Source organism: Thunnus maccoyii, chromosome 17 (assembly GCF_910596095.1).
Source record: "Thunnus maccoyii chromosome 17, fThuMac1.1, whole genome shotgun sequence".
Classification (NCBI taxonomy): Eukaryota; Metazoa; Chordata; class Actinopteri; order Scombriformes; family Scombridae; genus Thunnus; species Thunnus maccoyii.
Genome location: NC_056549.1, coordinates 4,053,256 through 4,079,147, shown reverse-complemented (window position 1 = coordinate 4,079,147; position 25,892 = coordinate 4,053,256). Strand labels below are relative to the sequence as shown.

Here is a 25,892-nt window from a genome sequence, read left to right as displayed (position 1 = left end):
CCGAGAGCTCCCTCCACTGGAGAAAAGTTTATTACCAGCCTCAGAAATAAACGGCACCTCAGATTAGAGCCCACATCACTGCTTCCCAGAGTTCAAGTAACAGACACATCTAACAATCACAGACTGCCTGAATCAGGTCTTTATGGTCAAATTACTGCAAAGAAACTACTACTGAGGGAGACCGATAAGAAGAAGAGAATCTATTGGGCCAAGAAACACACAGAATAATTAGACTGGTGGAAATCTGTACGTTGGTCTGAATTCTTGGTTCCAACTTCCGTGTCATTGTGAGACACACAGAAAGTGAACGGATGGTATCTCCATGTGTGGTTCCCACCCTGAAGCACGGAGGAGGAGGTGTGATGGTGTTAGGGGGGGCTTTGCTGGTGACACTGTTGGTGATTTATTCAGAATTCAAGGTGCACCTAACCAACATGGCTACCACAGCATTCTGCAGCGACACGCCATCCCATCTGGTTTGTGCTTAGTGGGACCAACATTTGTTTTTCATCAGAACAACGACCCAATGACCCAATCATATGTGGGAACCCGCATCAAAGCAAAAAGTGGCTATTTCAAAGAATCTAAAATTTAAAACAAATTTTGCTTTGTTTATACATTTGCTTACCACATAATTAATGTTATTTCATAGTTTTTCAGGATTGTTCTACAATCTAGAAAATAATAGAAACAAAGAAAAACCATTGAATGAGTAGTTGTGTCCAAACTTTTTACTGATACTGTATATATACAGTATATTAAAGTAAATATCATAAACAAATATTCACAAATCAGGTGATCCTGAAAATATTATACAGTTCATTACAACAACGGCACAAACTGCAGCCTCCAAAGTGACCAAAGAGTTCAATAAACAACTCCATGACACAGTGTTCAGTTATTATACATCAACAGTCAGTTGGGAGGAAAATTTGGGGATTTTGTTAGAGCGTTCGGGCACTATAACAGTCAGGGATTATATCTGTAAAGTGTCAGAATATCTCTAATTTCCTTAAGTTATCAAGTCTGTTGTGTTGTTTTTCCACAGGTGCATAACAATAAAGATGATGGAGCAGTAAACTATGAAAACGCCTCAGTCAGACACCACTGATCAACAACAAAATCTTTCTCACCTGCAGCCTGTTCAGAACACAGCAGCTGGATTTTAACTTCATTAAACAGAAAAGGCAGAATAGAATAGAATAGAATGTATTTTCAACCAGTTATATGCATTTTTATTTTTGCTTCCTTTAATCAGCTTCCATTTTTACAGTATTTAGAGCTGATTTTAGGATTTTGCTCGCCTTGGCCCCAGTTTTTATCACTCAGTGTACAGAAGAACTGTAATTATCATTGCTGTTAATATGTTTGTTGTGAGTTCAATATTTCTTTGTAAATTTTGTAGAGCATATGAGATATGGACTTGAGTCAGTAACAGTTTTGTGTTTGTTATAAGTGATAATGTAATCATAAAAATCTGCAAATAAAGATTTATTTAACACTCACACTGTGTTTTGTAATTGTATTAACATGACTTTCATTATCTTGAATAACATTAGTTTGACAGATCAGAAGGGGAGTGGTATGGGAGAACTTTGAACGGCAGACAGAGAGCAACATTTTGGACCAGCTGCAGATGTCTGGTGGCAGATGCAGGGGTTTTAGTGAGGACGGAGCTGCAACAGGCAGGAGATGAAAACACCTAGGGCCACATCCATAAACAATGCATAAACTCAAAAAACATGCATACGCCATTTCCCACACATAAACTGGTATTCATAAAAACAGAGTGTGCGCACCTCATGCATTCTTTAGACCATGCGTACATGTTTTTCCAACACATCCTCACTCCCAACTTGTCACATATCAAAGCTTGGTCAGGACCCCGTGGCGTCACTTTTTAACGCATTGGGTACCCCTTTAGCGTTTAGCATAATTTTTCAACGTTCAATATCACGGCAGTCACTTTTTAAAAATAATTATATTTTATGGTGTGACAACGCAGTGGTTAAGGTCTGGTTAGGTTTAGGCACAAAAACCACTTGGTTAGGGTTAGGGAAAGATCATGGTTTGGGTTAAAATAAAAAAAATGGCAAGATGGCCTCGAACTGTGCTCTGTGCTGATTTCCAACTTTCTGCCAACAACAAGCAGAAAGTTGGAAGCCATCCACCAACCCCTCCGCCTCGTAATAAGAAAGTCAGCTTATATAGATGTCAAGTGATGTACGTCACTTCAGAAATGTTGATATGATACATATTGTTGAAATGTTAATATACTCCGTATTACAGGTGTTGAGATGTAGATATTCAACGAATCTGTGGTTTGCAGAAACGTACGATGCTAACGTTTTATTCTGGCGACCAGGCTGAAATTTGTCACCTTATATAGACTACATCGGTCTCTGATGTCTATTTCAGATATTGTGGGAGTCCAACAAAAGTCTATCCGACTACCCTGCACGTTAAAAACTGACACTACCCAGTGCGTTAAAAAGTGGCGCCACAGGGTCCTGACAAAGCGTCGATATGTGACAAGTTGGGAGTGAAAATGGGCTGTTTTTTTCTAGAGCAAGCCAAGTGTGATACGATGAAGTGGCTAACATTCTCTGCATTATCATTATCGGTTTGCTATTTACACAACTATAGCCTTATAGCCTGTATTGTAAATAATTGCATTTGTGTGCTCAGTTTGATCCGGCTTCTTCTTATTTTGTTTCCTTCGGCATCGTTTTATCTGATATCCTTATTTTTCATTGTGAAGCTCTTGTAAACTTTTTCGATACCATTTTTATTAACTAATCATTGCTATTTTGGATGGCTTGCTGATAATTCAGACATCACTGCAGATGATCTTTACAGGTGTATCATCAATTAATGACACTCTGGGTGTTATAAATAGCTGCAGTCGTGTGTAATGGTCGTGCGTAAGGATGGCAGCTCTGGTGTTGTTGGAGGACTTTGCCAATGTGGCTATAAGACAAGAACGAGTATTTAGAGACCGTTCTGATTTTCTGGCTAATGATGATAATTGGCTTATAGCTCATTGGGCTTCTGAGGGCTGTTCTCCTTCAGCTGTGTGAGGAACTGAGTCCGGCTTTAGAGCGCCAGACCCAGAGAAACCATCCAACTCCTGTCAGTCTTCAGGTTTTAAAAACATTTGGATTCCTTTTAACATTGACATACAGATACATCACTTTCCCATATGATGCGGGTGAGCAGGCTGACATCAAAACACAATTTGCAGCAATGTCCAGTTTTCCAAATGTGATTGGAGCATTTGACTGTACACATGTTGCAATAAGGGCAGCTCAGATAAATATAGGATAAGATAACTATGTATTTGTAAACAGAAAGAACTTTCATTCTGTCAGTGTTCAAAAAATTTGTGATTCACAAAAGGTGTTAACATTTTGGTGTGTGTGACTAGGTAAAGTAAGTAAGTAAGTAAAATTTATTTATATAGCGCTTTTCACAGACAATCGTCACAAAGTGCTTTACATGAGCATGATGCCACAAAGAAATACAGAGAAAATAAATGATCTGTAATAAAAAACACAGTAAAAAAAAAAAAAGTGCGCAGAAAAATACACAATAAAACATGGAAATATAAAATGTCAACTACTTACAGTAAATACTCAAATGCCTGTCTAAAAAGGTGTGTTTTAAGCTGCTTTTTAAATGAATAAGCAGTATCAGCAGACCTTAAGGGTGCAGGCAGAGCATTCCACAGCTTAGGTGTCACAGCCTCAAAACCTCGATCACCACGAGTCTGAAGGCAGTTGCGTAGAACAAAGAGAGTAAATGGCTGGGCTCTACCCATGACTCATTTAAACTCTCTTAAAGCAGCGCTCTTTTTTCTCTTGCTTAGCTCCAGATTCCCCATGGATACTTTTTGTGACTCATGAGTCACTGGAAAGGCAGAAAACATCGCCCTCTACTGGGCCAAGTCAGTGACCATGACTGTATATAAATATGGGCGACATGTCTCCACTTCCTACCGCAAAATATCAACAAAATATCTCCTTTCCGGGAGTTGCTATCTTGCCTGTGTGACTTCATTTGGAGTTAATTCAATAGAGTGGGGCGGCCCCGTCCTGACGGAGGTTTGAGAGCAGCTGTCACAGCTGTCAATCATGACGTCACACCCCCTTTTTATATCATCAAATAACTAATTAAAAACAAACTTATCAGATAAATGAGCACTTGGACAAACATCTGCGCGATAAGAGCTACCTAAAATGACAGAAACCATATTTGGGAAAAATTTATTTGATGTACTTTGACTTTTTAGTTTGGCTCATGTCCCAACCACTAAAATGGAGCGGGGCGGGATTTATGACCTATACTGCAGCCAGCCACCAGGAGGTGATCCAGATGTTTGGGCTTCACTTTTGGGGAGCTGTCATGATGTCCATTTTATGTACAGTCACTGTCAGTGACCAGGCTATACACTATACTCCCAAGCCCCCTCTCGGAAAATGCGACAATTACACTGACTCAGACTCATACCTGAAATTTTATTTTAGATGATATTTTGTTCCTGGGTGGGCAAGTGGTGACTTTGACCTTCAACTCTAAAAACTCAGGTTGAGATCTTACTTTAGAGAATGAAGATTCCTTTTACATTTTTATTAGTTTCTGGTCAGCAGATTCTCTCCACATCATCCGTGAGACTGAAAACATGAGCGGTTTGCGTCATCTCCGCGCTGAACCACAGCTTCCTCTTGCAGCTGTATTTTTAGAAAAGATGGCTGGTTACTATAAATGCTGATAGATTATTAATCTATTGTTGGACAGTAAATCACTGTGAATGAGAAAGTTAACTATAAAGGACTAAAATGTAAAAGTTAAACAGTCTTTGGTTGCTCAAACTGAGAAATTCGGGTAGGTGTAAAGCGGATAGGCCCTGCTTACATTAATTCGGCAAATTGCAAAAGAGAGAAAAAAAATACAGACAGTCACAGTGAGGAAGTGACTAATAGGAAGTAGATTCTCTATTTCTCATTGACACTCACCAGTTCAGAGACTCTGACCGTTGATAGCTGAGAAGGAGGAGAAAAAAGAGACAAAGAGGCACGATGGATGAATTCAGATGGATTCAAATGTTTTTATTTCTGATACTGGAGCTTCAGATTACAGGTAAGGATAAATAGAACATACCAGAAACATGTTATGTGATCAGGACAGCCAACAGCTGTTTGTTTTCACCTGATGAGTTCAGTGGACTCTTAGAAACTGAAAATGAGACATTTTTGCAAACTTCTGTTGAATCTAAAATTTTCTTCACACTAACTATAAAAATGAAAACCATGTTTATATTTCAGCTTATTTTTCATGATTCTGTCACCTCTTTTTCACAGCAGTGACTGGACAGTTTTCCTCCGTCATTGTCAGAGATGGAGATGATGCGACTTTGCCTTGTGAAAGTGTGACAGCCAATCAGGATAAATGTGACAATTCTAACTGGTTCTTCAGCAGTACAGAATACTCAGTGGATCTGGTCAAACGTGGACAGATTCATGAAAATACCAAAGTTAAATCAGACAGACTGAGTGTTACAGCAGACTGTTCTCTGGTTATAAAGAAGGTCACACAAGAGGATGTTGGTCATTATTTCTGTCGACAGCACATGTCACAACAAGACGCCGACGTTGTTCTGTCTGTTATTAGCAGTGAGTATTTACACCATTAAGTTTTCAGCTCAAACTGTCTTGTTAGAACAATATACTGAAATATTACAATAATTGATGAAGCAATTTTGTCTTTATGTTCTTCACCAGTGAATAAACATGAAGACAGTGAGCAGGTGACACTGTCCTGCTCTGTGTCAACATATGATCAATGTAGACACAAAGTGAAGTGGCTGCATGAGGGTCATGATGTGGATGAAGACGTGACAATATTACAGAATGACTGCTATGGTACAGTGAGATTTCCTACTTCTCATCTCAACCTGAAGTCAACATATCCTGAGATATTTCAGTGTAAAGTGAAAGATGGTTACACTAACAAAGAACATCTGTTTACCTTCAGCCCTCTGTCCTCAGGTGAGAATATGATTAACTGTTTGTAATCAACATAAACTGATGTGAATCACAAACTACATTTGTTTACTTTGTATATTTGTGATGATATCATTATTTTAGTTAATGCAAATGATAAACACAAGGTATTTTCTTGCCTCACAATTTGTGTTTTGTTATTTCATTTGTCCAGGTGACAAAACAACAACAGCAACAACAGAAGTAACAACAAGAACAACTGTAAACAACCACAAACCAAGGACCAACTCACCAGAGCCCACAATCAGTGATACTCCAACACCAGATGGTAGCAACTGAACATTTCTTGTATTTCTTTTTAGAACTTTTTTTTATCTTTTTCTCTCTCTCTATTAGCTTTCAAAGACAAAAGTATGAATACCAGATCTAAACTTAGCTGTGGGTGGAAATATTTTCTTCTCGAAAGAAAGAAAGAAAGAAAGAAAGAAAGAAAGAAAGAAAGAGGGAGAACAGAACAGAAAGCTGCTACCAAAATGTTTTAAATGTTTTTATTCTCCTTTCAGATTGGTGGTGGTACATCATTGCAGCTGTGGGTTTAGCAGCGCTCTTGATAATTGTTGTGGTTGTCATCAGACGGAAGAGAACTACAGGTAACAACATTCTCAGGTGAAACTTTTATAAACAAGAACTTTTGACAAACCCGGAGTTTGACTGTGGAAGTCGACTCTCTCTTTTGTCTTTTTAGGAAACAAAACACAGACAGATGAAGACACGGTGAGTTTAAAACTGAATTATCAAATGCTTATACACTTATGACTTTGCACAGTAGTGTTTATGGTAGTCGTTTACTATTAACTGTGGTTCTGTAGCTAAAACAGAATAAACTGTTAGTTTTGATTCGTATTATGTAGAAACACGTTTATTTCAATCTTCATCCCTCTGAAAAAAAATCTAATCTTTCCTTATATACAAAATGAGGCCATGTCAACATCAGGACACCTTAATAGTTATTGTTGCTTATACAATGAACATTTATTACTGAAGAAATAGAGGTCATGTTTAAATTGTCAGTATGTTTTGATCAGTTTACAGTAATACACTTTGCTCACTGACTTACAATCATGCCTCAAAGGATACAGCTGTCACCAAAAACTATTAAAAATACTTAAATGAGCCATACTGTTGAACTGGGTGACATATGTTCCTTCACCATGAAGAGTTTATTTAGAAATGAGTCCAAAGACCAGATCACATTTTCAGTCTCTGGAGAGTAGTTCTATTTACGGCAGACGCCACTGAGCATGTGCAGGTTCTGTTTACAGAGCTTCACTAGCTTGTTGTGCTACATATCACAACCTCATGATTTTGTACCATATTGTACATTGTAAATATCTTTTGTATAAAGTCAAGAGGTTGTGATATGTAGCACAACAAGCCACAAGAACCATACAGAACTACTCTCCAGAGACTAAAAATCATTGATCGCTTAGAGCCATTTCTAAACCAAGTACCTTGACCAAACTCTTCATGATGAAAGAACATGTCACCCAGTGCAGCAGTGTGGCTCATTTACATGTTTTTAATATTTTTTTTGGACAACAACAGAGGTCTACGACACAGAGGAATAAGATATATCAGGCTTTGGATACACACACAATACTTGATAGTAGATCAGTTCATTATTGGTTTGGATCCAAACATGAGATTTGTTGACAATAAGAAAAATATAGAAAATTGCCAGCCTTATCCTTTAACTTTTAAATCAGGTCTTTAATGTCATAGTATACTTTTTTACACCTACCAGCCAATCAGAAGCATGTACTTCCTTTAAAAATTGAAATTTTACTGTTTTTGTTTTACAGAGGCTGACTGTAAACCCTGCAGTGACTCAATCTGCTCCAGAAACCAGTCAGGACATGGTGAGATCACACATTACACACTGCACGAAGCTACACTCACTGTTATGTTTCCTTGCTCTTTACTGTGTAAGACACGCAGCGACTGTTGAGTTTAATTTTCTTGTGCAAGAGAGAAGAAAAGAGAAGTAAGATGATGCAGCCGATTACACCAGAATAGCTAGACTAGAAGAGTGTGAAGCAAGAAGTCATGAGTGTTGCACGTGGAGTTTCATGGAGAAAAACAACTCACATACTCAGACAGCTGTCAATAAACTTGAAAGCATTTAGAGATCAAACAAGACAAAATCAAGTCATGAGAGTGAGTCAGTATATCAGTGTATCCACATGTTACTGATCAGCCATCATGTTGTCTTCACTGTGTAGGCTGTTCCTGAAGATGGTGTTTCCTATGCCTCCATCAGCTACATCAAGAAGACCAACAGTGAAGCCCGGGTAAGCTGTGTCTGTATTTCACATGGTCTGTAATTGACAGACTGTCTATTTCTATTGTCGAGGTCAGACAAGACAAAATCAAGTCGTAAGAGTGAGTCAGTATAAATCCACGTTACTGATCAGCCATCATGTTGTCTTCACTGTGTAGTTTGATCCTGAAGATGGTGTTTCCTACGCCTCCATCAGCTACACTAAGAAGACCAACAGTGAAGCCCGGGTAAGCTGTGTTTGGGTATACATGGTGCTGTTACTGAATGAAGGAAAAACAAGTTATTTTAAAGGATATCGCTGGCAATTGTCTATATTTTTATTATTGTCAACAAATCTCAGTCAATCAATTGTTTAATGACCACACGACCAAGGTCAGTGGAATTTGCTTACAGTACAGCATGTATGGAAGCTCATAACAGTTTAACATAGGACTGGCACAACAGACAATATACATGAATTTACACAACAATATTTACAGACAGTATATACACTGTCTGACATGACATTTAAAGTGCAGGTGCATCAGGTAGGGATTATTGCAAAGATTATTGCAGGGTGTTCAGGGTCCTTATGGCAGTGGGGAAGAAGCTATGTTTAAAATGGGATGTTTTAGTGGACAAGGATCTATAGCACCTCCTGTGGGGCATCAGTTGGAACAGGTGGTGAGCAGGGTGAGGGGGGTCAGAGATTATTTTATTTGCCTTTTTGATAATGCGTTTGATATGTAGTGATTCAACTGATGGGAGGGGTTTGCCAATGATCTTGGATGCTTTTTTAACTATACGCTGCAGTTTTTTTCTTGAGTGACTGTCCAGGCTGCCGTACCAGACTGTTATAGATGAGATGAGTATGCTTTCAATGATGGCAGTGTAAAACTGAAGAAGGGGGGATTGTTTGATTTTGAATTTCTTAAGCTGTCGAAGGAAAAACAGTCTCTGGTGGGCTTTTTTGGTGATGTGGTCCATGTTGATCTTCCATTTGAGTGTGTTACTGATGAATGTGCCAAGAAATTTGAAAGAGTCTGTTATGGTTATGGGTTTTCCAGAGATGTGGATGGGGGATTTGGGTTCGTGATGTTTTTTTGGTTACCACCTCACCTTTTCTCTAGCGCCACCATCAGACCATCATGTCATCTACACACACAAGATATTTCATCATCTAATTAGCAGATAAAGGCTGAAACATGGTGAACATGTCAGTTCTTAGATGGCAGTAAAGTCAGGATTTTCTGAACTTTTGTCAGGTTATGTTGTGTCACATGTTGAGTATATGTACTGTATGTTGTGTATGAAATGTGCTGTTTCCCTGGTTTCTCAGGTTCGGGTTGAAGATGATGGTGATGGTGAAGGTGATGCAGTGACCTACAGCACTGTGAAAGCTTCCTCTGCTTCTGCTGGAGCCTCCGCAGATCCCAACAACGTCTACGCTACCATCAACAAACCCAACAAATAGTAGACCACAGTGTTCATATTATTACTTTTACTTTATATCTGATTTATGATATTTCACATTTTAATTGTAAATTTTTATTTATATAGTTATATCAACTGTCTTTCGTGGTAGTGGTATTTTTCTCTTTATCTTCTATTTTTTGACTGTTTTGCAACACAACAACAACAAAGCAAATTCCTTGTATAAAGCTATTTGGCAATCAATCTTTTTCTGATTCTGATTAGTTAAAGATCTATGATGAGAAAACCTGCAAGTCGCTTCACCTTTTCTGGTGGAGCTTCTGTTGATCCAAGCAACCTCTACTCTACCTTCAACAAACCAACCTACAGTGCCTGAGCACCATTTTACTGGCTTTGGCTGTTTCAGAATAAATATCTGAATCTTCACCAACTGAGCAAATCCTCAAAGATCTGATCTTGCAATACAGTGTTTATGTTTAGGCACTGGCAGCAAATAATCTTGCTTTTAATTCGACAAGCTTACATTATTAATTTCTAGTTGACATTGTGGGTGTATATGATGTGTAATTAGCTTTTTATTTTGTATTATGCGTCCAGCGTTTTTTGCTTTGTACTGTTTGTTATTGTGCTGTTATCTGTCTTAACTGTGACTGCAGATGAAAATGAGCTATAAGCTAACTCTGGTACAGCACATCAAATGGTAACATTTGTGTTTAACACTGTACATGGTCCCACTAAAATAATTAATAATGATAATGATAATAACTCAGTTAAGTTTGAGGAAAGATCATGGTCTCAGTTTAATACAGAAAAAAGTCAGCAGGCAGCGATTACATTTGTTAAGGCAATATAACTAGTAAAACAATTTAGTTGTATATGAATTTAATTTCTAGGAGACAGTCATTACACTATCATTATATTATGGATACTCTTTTGATTCCTGCAGAGAAACTGTTACAAAATACAAGTGAATACAAGAAAATACAAGTTTTTTGGACAAAAAATATGTGAATTAATAAATAAATAACTTTGACTACAAGAGAAGTGACTTCTTATTGGTTATGTTTATTTTTATGATCATTTCCAGGAAGTATTGTTGTAAAAACCTTTTTGTCCAAAAGGGGGTGCAGTAGGTTAAATGATAAAAAGTTAGATGAACCTGCAGTCAGGCACTTTATTGTGCTCATTGATGAATGTACCACAGTTATGTATTTAATGATATTGTATTTATATTTGTTTTCAACATTGAAAATGTCATCAAGACATGTTTTAAGATGTGAAAATGCTTGCAATAATCATTTGTCTGATATGGTATTGATATATTTTTTCCACAAAAAAGTTCAATTACCATATTAAAATCCTTAAAATGGCATCTACTCCTTCTCCCTCATTGAAAAATCCCAAATCTTTTTTCTAGTGAATGAATATAAATACATAGAGTTTTTTTCCCATTAACAGACAATTTAGGGTCTCTGACAAAAGTATTATGTTAGTTTGATGACATAATGACTTCACCTGTATGAACAGTCAATGATTCATGTAGAAAATTGGACTTGATGCTTTATTTGTGTTTTAGTTCAATGTTCCAATAACTTCCTCTAACAACAATCAAATCAAAGAACATAGACAACAAAATGTTCATTTTAATTAACATATTTCTTTCTGGAAACAATCCCTCAAGCTCAGAGATCTGTTGATTATAATTTACGCAACATTTTTAGAAATGTACTCTGTGATGATTCTAACTGTGTAGAACTATTCTGTTGTGTCAGTTGTTTCATTTATGCTTTGTATTTTAATATATAACATGGCTTGCAAACAGCTACATAAGCCAAGTGAGGTGAGTTCATCATCCATTTCAGCACCATGGACAGCAACTTGTTTAAAGCACCACATGTCAGCTGGCAGTGTTTGCAGATTCAGATCCTTGTTGTGTAATTCTTCTGGTCTTACAGCAGCTATAATCTATGTTTATTTTACAGTAACCATGTATAAGATGACAGTGTTTAATGTGTTGGTCATGACTCATAGTGATGAACTACAGAGAATTAACAGTGACTCTGCAGCTCCCCTCGGCCTTATGGAGCTTTATAGTGAGTTTCAGCTCATTGTTTAGCTGTCTGGCTTCAACTTTACTGTTTCAGTTCACTCTCAGCGCTCTCATAACATCGTTCAGCTGCAGCAGGCAGCTGTTTTCAGAACATCTTTCTGCTGAAAACAAGTGGCCAAAAAATCAGTTAACACAGGTTTAACATACATGTTACTGATCACAACAAGTTTCACTTGCTGTGTTTATTGGATTATATCTAAATTAAACATTTCTAACATATTTTTCCTCAGTTCATACTAGGGCTGTTGGAACAAATTTCATGAATCAAATATAATTGGAAAAATAAAAAAAATAAAAAATACCAATCACCAATTCTGAAATTACTATTCTAATGTATATTTTTTATTTTTTATGTGTTGGCTAACGTCAGAGAAATCTCACCCTTCTCGCCTTGGCCTACCCACATGTGAAAACAAATGCTTTTGTCACGTCTGATGAACAATAAAGTTTTCTGAGTCTGACTGAATCGCAATCTCTTGTGCAATGTGCTAACGTTAACCTCAAACATATCAGATATGGCAGAAAGCGATGCACAGACAGAGATCACCACTCCTAACCATTTAAGAAGCCATGTGTGGAAAGTTTTTCGATTTCCTTCAAACAAATAGAAAAACTTTAAAAAGCAGGCCAACAGTAAAATACTTGAGTCTGAGTGATCAGTGCTGCAGCTGCAGTTTGGGGTTTGGACACACAGCTCCTACTTAAGCTATCATTTGGGCTCAAAGTGCATCCCGACACAAATAACACATATTGATGTAAACAAGCACAAACTGACATGAATTTATTTATATTTCAGTTAACTGTGTAGTTTAGTTACTATGATCCAGTACAATGAAAGCTTGTTTAATATCTATATTTTAGTTAATGTTATTCATTCTGTGCTTAAAAGTTAAACAGTCTTTGGCTGTTTGGCTGTTAGCAAGAAAGCTATCACCTGTTTATTGGTAATGATGGAATGCCCTCTAGTGGACAGAACATATAACAACATGTTGATAGTTGCATTGGCAATGCCTGTGTATACAGTGTATAGGTACATAGTAAATATTAATAATAGGCTAAATGTCAGCATTAAAAGCTCAAATATAATTTGAATATTAAAATGAATAAGGAATGGAATTCAAAGTAGATTATAGAAGAAGATTGACAGCACCAGAATTTACAGAGCTGATGGCCTCTGTTCCTTTTTGCCATTCTGTAGTTTTGGTTCCGTTAGTGATCCCAGAAGTGAGATCATCAAATAAAACACATCTTTTCTCAACTTCTCGGACAACAAGAGTCTAAATTTCATAATCTTTTTTGCCGTTCTTTTCATTGCCCTGCCTGAAAAGTTGTGGCGCAAACAGCATTTTTATGTGCAAATTACTGATTAAGGGAGTGTCTACATCCATTTATGGCTTACAATGGGAGTGGAAATCACTCTGCTCTGAACGCTCAGTTTCTCGCTCAGTAGTTTTTTCTACTTTCAGCCCGAGCTGACGTCAGTTTGTGATGGATTTCTTTATATGGACATCTGCTACATGCACAACATGCATCTCTGCTCTGCTCTGGGAGTAGTTACACCAAGCCATTACGCCATTACACAGCACAGCAAAGTAAAATAAGTAGTTTACCTGTTGGATGTGTGCTGGTCGTCTGCAGCTCTTCAGAAAACATCATCATCACTGTGACTGTTTCTGCTTGTACCATTCCTCCCTGCATTACTTCTAACTGATCCACTGAACAAACAGCTCCAAATATCTCCATGTGTTGTTGTTTCGACCGGTTTTAAGCGCCACTAACAAAGCTCCACTAATTCAGTGAGGAACACATTTTACTTCCTGTAAATTCTTCACAATAAAAGTCTCCTGTTAGTTAGTCACTTAAAAGCTTTTAATTTGAAGCAGTAAAACAGGAAATGTCTTGTTTGCATTGACGGTAAAGTTACACAACTCTGATACTTAAAGCTGGCCAATCAGAACAGAGTGGACTCATTGGGAGGGGGTGCCTTAAAGAGACAGGAGCTAAAACGGAGTGTAAAGAGAAACTGTGTATATTAAGGGACTGCACTAAGGGCCAGTATGAGACAAATAAGAACTGTGAATCATGCAGAGCTACTATAGTGGAGTCCAAAAATAAAAATTTAGAGCTGAAAGAAGCATAATAGGTCCCCTTTAAGGACTGTAGGTGTAGCTGCCCTTTAAGAGTGATATTTTTCTCTTGCTTAGCTCCACCCATAACTCCCCCCCTGCATGCCAAATTCCTTAAAGACACTTTTTGTGACGCATGAGTTACTGGAAAGTCAGAAAACAGTGCCATCTACTATTTGACCAGGCACTGGTCAAATTATATCCCTCAGAAACCGAGGTTGAGTTCTCAGTTCATAGTAAGAAGATTCCTGCATGAGTGAAGTTTACATTTTGACTTTAGGTTATTCTTATTCATTTCTGGTCAGCAGATTCTCTTCACATCATCCATGAGACTGAAAACATCAGTGGTTTGCGTCATCTCCGCGCTGAACCACAGCTTCCTCCTGCAGCTGTATTTTTAGAAAAGACTGCTGGTTACTATAAATGCTGATAGATTATTAATCTATCGTTGGACAGTAAGTCACTGTGACTGAGAAAGTTAACTATAAATGACTAAAATGTAAAAGTTAAACAGTCTTTGGCTGTTAAAACTGAATATTTTGAGTATATGAAAAGCGGATATGGCCTGCCTTCGGCAACTTGCAAAAGAGAAAAAAATACACTGACAGCCACAATGAGGAAGTGACTTATAGGAAGTAGATTCTCCATTTCTCTTAAACACTCACCCAGTTCAGATACTCTGACCATTGATAGCTGAGAAGGAGCATAAAAAAGAGACAGAGAGGCACGATGGCTGAATTCAGATGGATTCAAATGTTTTTATTTCTGATACTGGAGCTTCAGATTACAGGTAAGGATACATAGAAGATACCAGAAACATGTTATGTGATCAAGACAGCCAACAGCTGTTTGTTTTCACCTGGTGAGTTTAGTGGACTCTTGAAAATCAAGAATGAGACACTTATGCAAACTTCTGTTGAATCTAAAACTTTCTTCACACTAACTATAAACATGAAAGCCATGTTCATATTTCAGCTTATTTTCCATGATTCTGTCACCTCTTTTTCACAACAGTGACTGAACAGTATTCCTCCATCATCAGAAATGGAGATGATGTGACTTTGCCTTGTGAAAGTGTGACAGCCAATCAGAATAAATGTGACAATACTAACTGGATCTTCAGCAGTTCAGGAGGATACCCAGTGGATCTGGTCAAACATGGACAGATTCATGAAGATACCGAAGTTAAATCAGACAGACTGGGTGTTACAGCGAACTGTTCTCTGGTTATAAAGAAGATCACACAAGAGGATGCTGGTGTTTATTACTGTCGACAGCACATATCAGGACAAGAACCCCAGGTTGATCTGTCTGTTATTAACAGTGAGTATTTACACTATTAAGTTTTCAGCTCAAACTGTCTTGTTAGAACAATATACTGAAACATTACAGATAAAGCATTTTTCATCTTTATGTCTTTATGTTCTTCACCAGTGAATAAACATGAAGACAGTGAGCAGGTGACGCTGTCCTGCTCTGTGTCGACATATGATTCATGTAGACACAGAGTGAAGTGGCTGAATGAGGGTCATGATGTGGATAAAGACGTGACAATATCACAGGATCGCTGCTATGGTACAGTGAGATTTCCTACTTCTCATCTCAACCTGAAGTCAACATATCCTGAGATATTTCAGTGTAAAGTGACAGATGGTTACACTAACAAAGAGCATCTGTTTACCTTCAGCCCTCCGTCCTCAGGTGAGAATATGATTAACTGTTTGTAATCAACAAAAACTGATGTGAATCACAAACTACATTTGTTTACTTTGTATATTTGTGATGATATCATTATTTTAGTTAATGCAAATGGTAAACACAAGGTATTTTCTTGCCTCACAATTTGTGTTTTGTTATTTCATTTTTCCAGGTGACAAAACAACAAGAACAACTGAAAACAACCACAAACCAAGTAACTCTACTAACTCTATAGCAAAAGGTTTAAACTGAACATTTCTTGTATTTCGTTTTAGAAATTTTTTGAAGACAAAAGTACGAATGCCAGACCTACACTTAGCTGCGGGTGGAGATATTCCCTTCTTTTAAAGGACTTTGAACAGGACAGAAAGCTGCAGCCAAAATGTTTTAAATGTTTTTATTCTCCTTCCAGTTTGGTACATCATTGCAGCTGTGGGTTTAGCAGCGCTCTTGATAATTGTTGTGGTTGTCATCAGACGGAAGAGAACTACAGGTAACAACATTCTCAGATGAAACTTTTATAAACAAGAAGTTTTGACAAACCCGGAGTTTCACTGTGGACGTCGACTCTCTCTTTTGTCTTTTTAGGAAACAAAACACAGACAGATGAAGACACGGTGAGTTTAAAACTGAATTATCAAATGCTTATACACTTATGACTTTGCACACTAGTGTTTATGATAGTCGTTTATAATTAACTGTGGTTTACAGTAATACACCTCACTCGCTGACTTACAATCATGCTTTAAATGATACAGCTGTCGATTTTCTATATTTTTCTTATTGTCAACAAATCTCATGTGCAGAGACGAACCAACAATGAAGTGATCTACTAACAAGTATATCAAATATATCTTATTCCTCCGTGTTGTAGACCTCCGTTGTTCTCCAAAAACTATTAAAAACATGTAAATGAGCCACACTGCTGCACTGGGCGATATGTTCCTTCCAGGCTATGATACACACACAATACTTGTTAGCAGATCAGTTCATTATTGGTTTGGATCCAAACATGAGATTTGTTGACAATAAGATAAATATAGAAAATTGCCAGTCTTGTCCTTTAACTTTTAAATCAGGTCTATAATGTCAAATTATACTTTTTTTTACACCTGCCAGCCAATCAGAAGCAAGTACTTTCTTTAGAAATTGAAACTTTTCTGTTTTTGTCCAGAGGCTGACTATAAACCCTGCAGTGACTCAATCTGCTCCAGAAACCAGTCAGGACACGGTGAGATCACACATTACACACTGCACGAAGCTACACTCACTGTTATGTTTCCTTGTTCTTTACTGTATAAGACACGCAGCGACTGTTGAGTTTAATTTTCTTGTGCAAGAGAGAAGAAAAGGGAAGTAAGATGATGCAGCCGATTACATCAGAATAGCTAGAATAGAAGAGTGTGAAGCAGGAAGTCATGAGTGTTGCATGTTGGTTGTCATGGAGAAAAAACCACACATGCTCAGAAAGCTATTAATACACTTGAAAGCATTCAGAGATCGGACAAGACAAAATCAAGTCATGAGAGTGAGTCAGTATATCAGTGTATCCACATGTTACTGATCAGCCATCATGTTGTCTTCACTGTGTAGGCTGATCCTGAAGATGGTGTTTCCTACGCCTCCGTCAGCTACACCAAGAAGACCAACAATGAAGCCCGGGTAAGCTGTGTTTGGGTATACATGGTGCTGTTACTGAAAGAAGAAAAAACAAGTTATTTTAAAGGATATTGCTGGCAATTTTCTATATTTTTATTATTGTCAACAAATCTCATGTGCAAAGTCAAACCACTAATGAATTGATCTCTGTGCTGTAGACGTCTGCTGTTGTCCAAAAACTATTAAAAACATATAAATGAGTCACACCGTTGTACTGGGTGACATGTTCCTTCATCACAAAGAGTTTTGGCACATTAGTTTGTGTAAAAACAGCATTAAACCACTAATAATAGTGATATTAGTAGTTCTATGTGAGGCAGATGCCACTGAGCATGTGCAGGAACATGAGTCTGTTTAAAGTGCTTCTCTGGCTTGTTTTACTACATATCACTCTTGACTTTATACTACATTGGAATAAAGAACTTAAGTAATATGTAGCACAACAAGCTAGCAAAGCTCTGTAAACAGAACTGCATTCCTGTATATGCTCAGTAGCGTCTGCGTTACAAGGAACCACTCACTCAAGACTGAAAATGTGATCACTGTTATTAGTCTTTGGAGCCGTTTCTAAACAAACTAATGTGAACAAACTCTTTATAATGAAGGAACATGTCAGCCAGTGTAGCAGTGTGGCTCACTGACATGTTTTTAATAGTTTTTGGACAACAACGGAGGTCTATGGCACAGAGGAATAAGATAATATCAGGCTTTGGATACACACACAATACTGCACATGAGATTTGTTGACTATAAGACAAATAAAGAACATAGAATATAGAAAATCGCCAGCCATATCCTTGAAGTACTGTACTGTGGTCCTAAACCAGCAAGCAAGATTTATGACATTTCTTATAAACGTTTATATTCCACAAAGGATGAATCGTGATGTTTTGTTGGTGACCATCTCATCTTTACTCTAGCGCCACCATCAGACCATCATGTCATCTTCACACACAAGATATTTCATCATCTAATTAGCAGATAAAGGCTGAAACATGGTGAACATGTCAGTTCTTAGATGGCAGTAAAGTCAGGATTTTCTGAACGTTTGTCAGGTTATATTGTGTCATATGTTGAGTATAGGTACTGTATGTTGTGTATGAAATGTGTTGTGCTTTTTTTTGTTTGTTTCTCAGGTTCGGGTTGAAGGTGATGGTGATGGTGAAAGTGATGCAGTGACCTACAGCACTGTGAAAGCTTCCTCTGCTTCTGCTGGAGTCTCCGCAGATCCCAACAACGTCTACGCTACCATTGAAAATCCCAACAAATAGTAGACCACAGTGTTCATATCATTACTTTTACTTTATATCTGATTTATGATATTTCACATTTTAATTGTAAATTTTTATTTATATAGTTATATCAACTGTCTTTTGTGGTAGTGGTATTTTTCTCTTTATCCTCTATTTTTTGACTGTTATGCACCACAACAACAACAACAAAGCAAATTCCTTGTATAAAGCTATTTGGCAATAAATCTCTTTCTGATTCTGATTAGTTAAAGCTCTATGATGAGAAAACCTGTAAGTCGCTTCACTTTTTCTGATGGAGCTTCTGTTGATCCAAGCAACCTCTACTGTACTATCAACAAATCAACCTACAGTGCCTGAGCACCATTTTACTGGCTTTGGCTGTTTCAGAATAAATATCTGAATCTTCACCAACTGAGCAAATCCTCAAAGATCTGATCTTGCAATACAGTGGTTATGTTTAGGCACTGGCAGCAAATAATCTTGCTTTTAATTTGACAATTTGACAATGTAATTTTGCTTACATTATTAATTTCTAGTTGACATTGTGGGTGTATATGATGTGTTATTAGCTTTGTATTTTGTATTATGCATCCAGTGTGTTTTGCTTTGTACTGTTTGTTATTGTGCTGTTATCTGTCTTAACTGTGACTGCAGATGAAAATGAGCTATAAGTTAACTCTGGTACAGCACATCAAATGGTAACATTTATGTTTAACACTGTACATGGTCCCAATAAATAAATAATAATGATAATGATAATAACTTGGTTAAGTTTTAGGAAAGATCATGGTCTCAGTTTAATACAGAAAAAAGTCAGCAGGCAGTGATTACATTTGTTAAGGCAACATAACAAACAACAAAACAATTTAGTTGTATATGAATTAAATTTCTAGGAGACAGTCATTACACTATTATTATTTTATGGATACTCTTTTGATCCCTGCAGAGAAACTGTGTAAAGACAAGTTTTTTTGGACAAAAAATATGTGAATTAATAAATAAATAACTTTGACTACAAGAGAAGTGACTTCTTATTGGTTATGTTTATTGTTATGATCATTTCCAGGATGTATTGTTGTAAAAACCTTTTTGTCCAGAAGGGGGTGCAGTAGGTTAAATGATAAAAAGTTAGATGAACCTGCAGTCAGGCACTTTATTGTGCTCATTGATGAATGTACCATGGTTATGTATTTAATGATATTGTATTTATATTTGTTTTCAACATTGAAGATGTCATCAAGACATGTTTTAAGATGTGAAAATGTTTGCAATAATCATTTGTGTGATATGGTATTGATATATTTTTCCACAAAAAAGTTCAATTACCTTATTAAAATCCTTAAAATGACATCTACTCCTTCTCCCTCATTGAAAAATCCCAAATCTTTTTTCTAGTGAATGAATATAAATACATAGAGTTTTTTTTTCCCATTAACAGACAATTTAGGGTCTCTGACAAAAGTATTATGTTAGTTTGATGACATAATGACTTCACCTGTATGAACAGTCAATGATTCATGTAGAAAATTGGACTTGATGCTTTATTTGTGTTTTAGTTCAATGTTCCAATAACTTCCTCTAACAACAATCAAATCAAAGAACATAGACAACAAAATGTTCATTTTAATTAACATATTTCTTTCTGGAAACAATCCCTCAAGCTCAGAGATCTGTTGATTATAATTTACGCAACATTTTTAGAAATGTACTCTGTGATGATTCTAACTGTGTAGAACTATTCTGTTGTGTCAGTTGTTTCATTTATGCTTTGTATTTTAATATATAACATGGCTTGCAAACAGCTACATAAGCCAAGTAAGGTGAGTTCATCATCCATTTCAGCACCATGGACAGCAACTTGTTTAAAGCACCACATGACAGCTAGCAGTGTTTGCAGATTCAAATCCTTGTTGTGTAATTCTTCTGGTCTTAAAGCAGCTATAATCTATGTTTTTTTTTACAGTAACCATGTATAAGCTGACAGTGTGTAATGTGTTGGTCTTGACTCATAGTGATGAACTACAGATAATTAACAGTGACTCTGCAGCTCCCCTCGGCCTTATGGAGCTTTATAGTGAGTTTCAGCTCATTGTTTAGCTGTCTGGCTGCAACTTTACTGTTTCGGTTCACTCTCAGCGCTCTCATAGCGTCGTTCAGCCGCAGCAGGCAGCTGTTTTCAGAGAACACACTCTAAAAAGCCACTGTACACTACCTGCTCAGCACCAAACGGCAAACAGATACAGTTAGCTGTAGACTAGCTGGTGAACTTAGCAGCTTAAGAGCCAGATATTTCCCTCTGGAGTTGGTAGAGAGCAAAAACAGAGCTAAAAGAGAATGAATATTGGACTTACATTCACCAGGTGGACAGAAACACGACTCCAAATGAATGATAATGTTGCTCCGTAACTGCTGGATGTGGAAATAAGCAACTGTTTGCTAACAAGTTCAACAATTCAACTTAAAAGATGACAATATGTCAGTGTTGTGTTCACTACATCTTTCTGCTGAAAACAAATGGCCAAAAAATCAGTTAACACAGGTTTAACATACATGTTACTGATCACAACAAGTTTCACTTGCTGTGTTTATTGGATTATATCTAAATTAAACATTTCTAACATATTTTTCCTCAGTTCATACTAGGGCTGTTGGAACAAATTTCATGAATCAAATATAAATGGAAAAGTAAAAAAAAAAAAAAACCAATCACCAATTCTGAAATTACTATTCTAATGTGTATTTTTTATTTTTTATGTGTTGGCTAACGTTAGCTAACGTTGGCCTACCCACATGTGAAAACAAATGCTTTTGTCACGTCTGATGAACAATAAAGTTTTCTGAGTCTGACTGAATCGCAATCTCTCGTGCAATGTGCTAACGTTAACCTCAAACATATCAGATATGGCAGAAAGCGATGCACAGACAGAGATCACCACTCCTAACCATTTAAGAAGCCATGTGTGGAAAGTTTTTCGATTTCCTTCAAACAAATAGAAAAACTTTAAAAAGCAGGCCAACAGTAAAATACTTGAGTCTGAGTGATCAGTGCTGCAGCTGCAGTTTGGAGTTTGGACACACAGCTCCTACTCAAGCTATCATTTGGGCTCAAAGTGCATCCCGACACAAATAACACATATTGATGTAAACAAGCGCAAACTGACATGAATTTATCTATATTTCAGTTAACTGTGTAGTTTAATTACTATGATCCAGTACAATGAAAACTTATTTAATATTTATATTTTAGTTCATGTTATTCATTCTGTGCTTGAAAGTTAAACAGTCTTTGGCTGTTTGGCTGTTAGCTGTTAGCAAGAAAGCTATCAACTGTTTATTGGTAATGATGGAATGCCCTCTAGTGGACAGAACGTATAACAACATGTTGATAGTTGCATTGGCAATGCCTGTGTATACAGTGTATAGGTACATAGTAAATATTAATAATAGGCTAAATGTCAGCATTAAAAGCTCAAATATAATTTGAATATTAAAATGAATAAGGAATGGAATTCAAAGTAGATTATAGAGGAAGATTGACAGCACCAGAATTTACAGAGCTGATGGCCTCTGTTCCTTTTTGCCATTCTGTAGTTTTGGTTTCGTTAGTGATCCCAGAAGTGAGATCATCAAATAAAACACATCTTTTCTCAACTTCTCCGACAACAAAAGTCTCAATTTCATAATCTTTTTTGCCGTTCTTTTCATTGCCATGCCTGAAAACTTGTGGCGCAAACAGCATTTTTATATGCAAATTACTGATTAAGGGAGTGTCTACATCCATTTATGGCTTACATTGGGAGTGGAAATCAGTCTTGTGCATTTGTCTACAATTGCACAATGATTGAGATTTATGAAACAGAATCATGTGCAGCACAGCTTTATAAACCTGACAAAAAACAATACATATGCATATTTCTGGCTTTGTGCGTGTAGTTTTAGTCATGAGTTTTAGGTATGTGGCCCCAGAATGAGCCCCCAGTGAGAAAGGGATGAATCCTCCAGATGTTGTACAGGACGAATGTGAAGGGTGGGCTACAGCTGCAATAGATACAGTATAAGCTTATGAGTGTGGGTGTGGCTTGAAGTTATTAATATTAATTTATGGTTTACTGTACACTGCCTTTTGGATTAAAGGGGCTGTACTATGCTTTTCCTTATTTTCAGACATATATATATAATGTCACAATGTCAGATGTTCATGTTAAAAGTGGCCGACGTGTCAAATAACGAGGTAAACGTATGTAGCAGTAATCCCTGTGAGCAAAAAGCAGCAGCTTCAGGCTCATTTTTTTCTACTTTCAGCCCAAGCTGACGTCAGTTTGTGATAGATTTCTTTATATGGACATCTGCTACGTGCACAACGTGCATCGCTGCTCCGCTCTGGGAGTAGTTACACCAAGCCATTACACCATTACACAGCACAGCAAAGTAAAACAAATATTTAACCTGTTGGAGGTGTGCTGGTCGTCTGCAGCTCTTCATAAAACATCATCATCACTGTGACTGTTTCTGCTTGTACTCTTCCTCCCTGCATTATTTCTAACTGATCCGCTGAATAAACAGCTCCATGTGTTGTTGTTTCGATCGGTTTTTAGCGCCACTAACAAAGCTCCACTAATTCACTTCCTGTAAATTCTTCGCAATAAAGGTCTCCTGTTAGTTAGTCACTTAAAAGCTTTTAATTTGAAGCAGTAAAACAGGAAATGTCTGGTTTGCATTGACGGTAAAGTTACACAACTCTGATATGTAAAGCTGGCCAATCAGAACAGAGTGGACTCAACGGGAGGGGGGGCCTTAAAGAGACACGAGCTGAAATGGAGTGTAAAGAGAAACTGTGTAAATCGAGGGACTGCACTAAGGGCCAGTATGAGATAAATAAGGAGTTTTTTGAACTGTGAATCATACAGAGCTACTATAGTGGAGTCCAAAAATAAAAATTTAGAGCTGAAAGAAGCATAATAGGTCCTCTTTAAGGATTGTAGGTGTAGCTGCCCTTTAACAGTGATATTTTTCTCTTGCTTAGCTCCACCCATAACTCCCCCCCTGCATGCCAAATTCCTTAAAGACACTTTTTGTGACGCATGAGTTACTGGAGAGGCAGAAAACAGTGCCGTCTACTATTTGACCAGGCACTGGTCAAATTATATCCCTCAGAAACCGAGGTTGAGTTCTCAGTTCATAGTAAGAATATTCCTGCATGAGTGAAGTTTACATTTTGACTTTAGGTTATTCTTATTCATTTCTGGTCAGCAGATTCTCTTCACATCATCCGTGAGACTGAAAACATCAGTTTGTGTCATCTCCGCACTGAACCACAGCTTCCTCCCGCAGCTGTATTTTTAGAAAAGACTGCTGGTTACTATAAATGCTGATAGATTATTAATCTATCGTTGGACAGTAAGTCACTGTGAATGAGAAAGTTAACTATAAAGGACTAAAATGTAAAAGTTAAACAGTCTGGTTGCTAAAACTGAATATTTTGAGTACATGAAAAGCGGATATGACCTGCCTACATAAATTCGGCAACTTGCAAAAGAGAAAAAAATACACTGACAGCCACAATGAGGAAGTGACTTATAGGAAGTAGATTCTCCATTTCTCTTAAACACTCACCCAGTTCAGAGACTCTGACCGTTGATAGCTGAGAAGGAGCATAAAAAAGAGACAGAGAGGCACGATGGATGAATTCAGATGGATTCAAATGTTTTTATTTCTGATACTGGAGCTTCAGATTACAGGTAAGGATACATAGAACATACCAGAAACATTTTATGTGATCAAGACAGCCAACAGCTGTTTGTTTTCACCTGATGAGTTTAGTGGACTCTTGGAAACTGAGAATGAGACACGTTTGCAAACTTCTGTTGAATCTAAAACTTTCTTCACACTAACTATAAACATGAAAACCATGTTCATATTTCAGCTTATTATTCATGTTTCTATCTCATCTTTATCACAGCAGTGACTGGACAGTATTCCTCCGTCATTGTCAGAGATGGAGATGATGCCACTTTGCCTTGTGAAAGTGTGACAGCCAATCAGGATAAATGTGACAATATTAACTGGTTCTTCGGCAGTACAGGATACTCAGTGGATCTGGTCAAACGTGGACAGATTCATGAAAATACCAAAGTTAAATCAGACAGACTGAGTGTTACAGCGAACTGTTCTCTGGTTATAAAGAAGGTCACACAAGAGGATGTTGGTATTTATTACTGTCGACAGCACATATCACAACAATACGCCGAGGTTCTTCTGTCTGTTATTAACAGTGAGTATTTACATTATTAAGTTTTCAGCTCAAACTGTCTGTTAGAACAATATACTGAAACATTATAATAGTTGATGAAGCAATTTTGTATTTATGTTCTTCACCAGTGACTAAACAGGAAGACAGTGACTATGTGATGCTGTCCTGCTTTGTGAGGACACATTATCAATGTAGACACAGAGTGAAGTGGCTGAATGAGGGTCATGATGTGGTAGAAGACATGATAATATCACAGGATGGCTGCAATGGTAGAGTGAGATTTCCTGCTTCTCATCACAAGCTGAAGTCAACATCTCCTGAGATATTTCAGTGTAAAGTGACAGATGGTTACACTAACAAAGAACATCTGTTTACCTTCAGTCCTCTGTCCTCAGGTGAGAATATGATTAACTGTTTGTAATCAACATAAACTGATGTGAATCACAAACTACATTTGTTTACTTTGAATATTTGTGATGATATCATTATTTTAGTTAATGCAAATGGTAAACACAAGGTATTTTCTTGCCTCACAATTTGTGTTTTGTTATTTCATTTTTCCAGGTGACAAAACAACAACAGCAACAACAGAAGTAACAACAAGAACAACTGAAAACAACCACAACAACAACAACTCGACCGCAATCAGTGAAACTCCAACACCAGATGGTAGCAACTGAACATTTCTTGTATTTCTTTTTAGAACTTTTTTTTATCTTTTTCTCTCTCTCTATTAGCTTTCAAAGACAAAAGTATGAATACCAGATCTGCACTTAGCTGTGGGTGGAAATATTTTCTTCTTTTAAAGGATTTTTAACAGAACAGAAAGCTGCAGCCAAAATGTTTTAAATGTTTTTATTCTCCTTCCAGTTTGGTGGTGGTACATCATTGCAGCTGTGGGTTTAGCAGCGCTCTTGATAATTGTTGTGGTTGTCATCAGATGGAAGAGAACTACAGGTAAGAACATTCTCAGATGAAACTTTTATAAACAAGAACTTTTGACAAACCTGGAGTTTCACTGTGGAAGTCGACTCTCTCTT

At 37.2% G+C, this 25,892-nt stretch overlaps 2 protein-coding genes and 1 long non-coding RNA gene across 3 annotated transcripts in view; 2 read left to right on the top strand and 1 right to left on the bottom strand.

Moving 5' to 3' along the window:
- The first annotated feature begins 4,305 nt into the window (after positions 1-4,305).
- On the top strand, positions 4,306-10,300 carry LOC121882130. Its single transcript, XM_042390157.1, has 10 exons — positions 4,306-5,139; positions 5,361-5,672; positions 5,781-6,047; positions 6,217-6,330; positions 6,566-6,652; positions 6,748-6,776; positions 7,865-7,921; positions 8,285-8,353; positions 8,502-8,570; positions 9,662-10,300. The coding sequence occupies exons 1-10, from the start codon at positions 5,079-5,081 to the stop codon at positions 9,794-9,796; spliced, it is 1,200 nt and encodes a 399-aa protein (XP_042246091.1). The 5' UTR covers positions 4,306-5,078; the 3' UTR covers positions 9,797-10,300.
- On the bottom strand, positions 8,526-9,777 carry LOC121882185. The gene is made up of 3 exons (XR_006092038.1): positions 9,710-9,777; positions 9,442-9,477; positions 8,526-8,603 (listed from the first exon to the last, which is right to left on the bottom strand). It is a non-coding gene; the product is annotated as an uncharacterized LOC121882185 (long non-coding RNA).
- Positions 10,301-14,688: 4,388 nt separating the features above from the next.
- The window catches only part of LOC121882140, a 35,157-nt gene continuing 23,953 nt past the window's right edge, over positions 14,689-25,892 (top strand). Inside the window, exons 1-2 of the mRNA XM_042390173.1 lie at positions 14,689-14,782; positions 15,007-15,315. Coding sequence (XP_042246107.1) covers positions 14,722-14,782; positions 15,007-15,315 — 370 coding nt within the window. The 5' untranslated portion in view covers positions 14,689-14,721. The remainder of the gene's footprint in view (positions 14,783-15,006; positions 15,316-25,892) is intronic.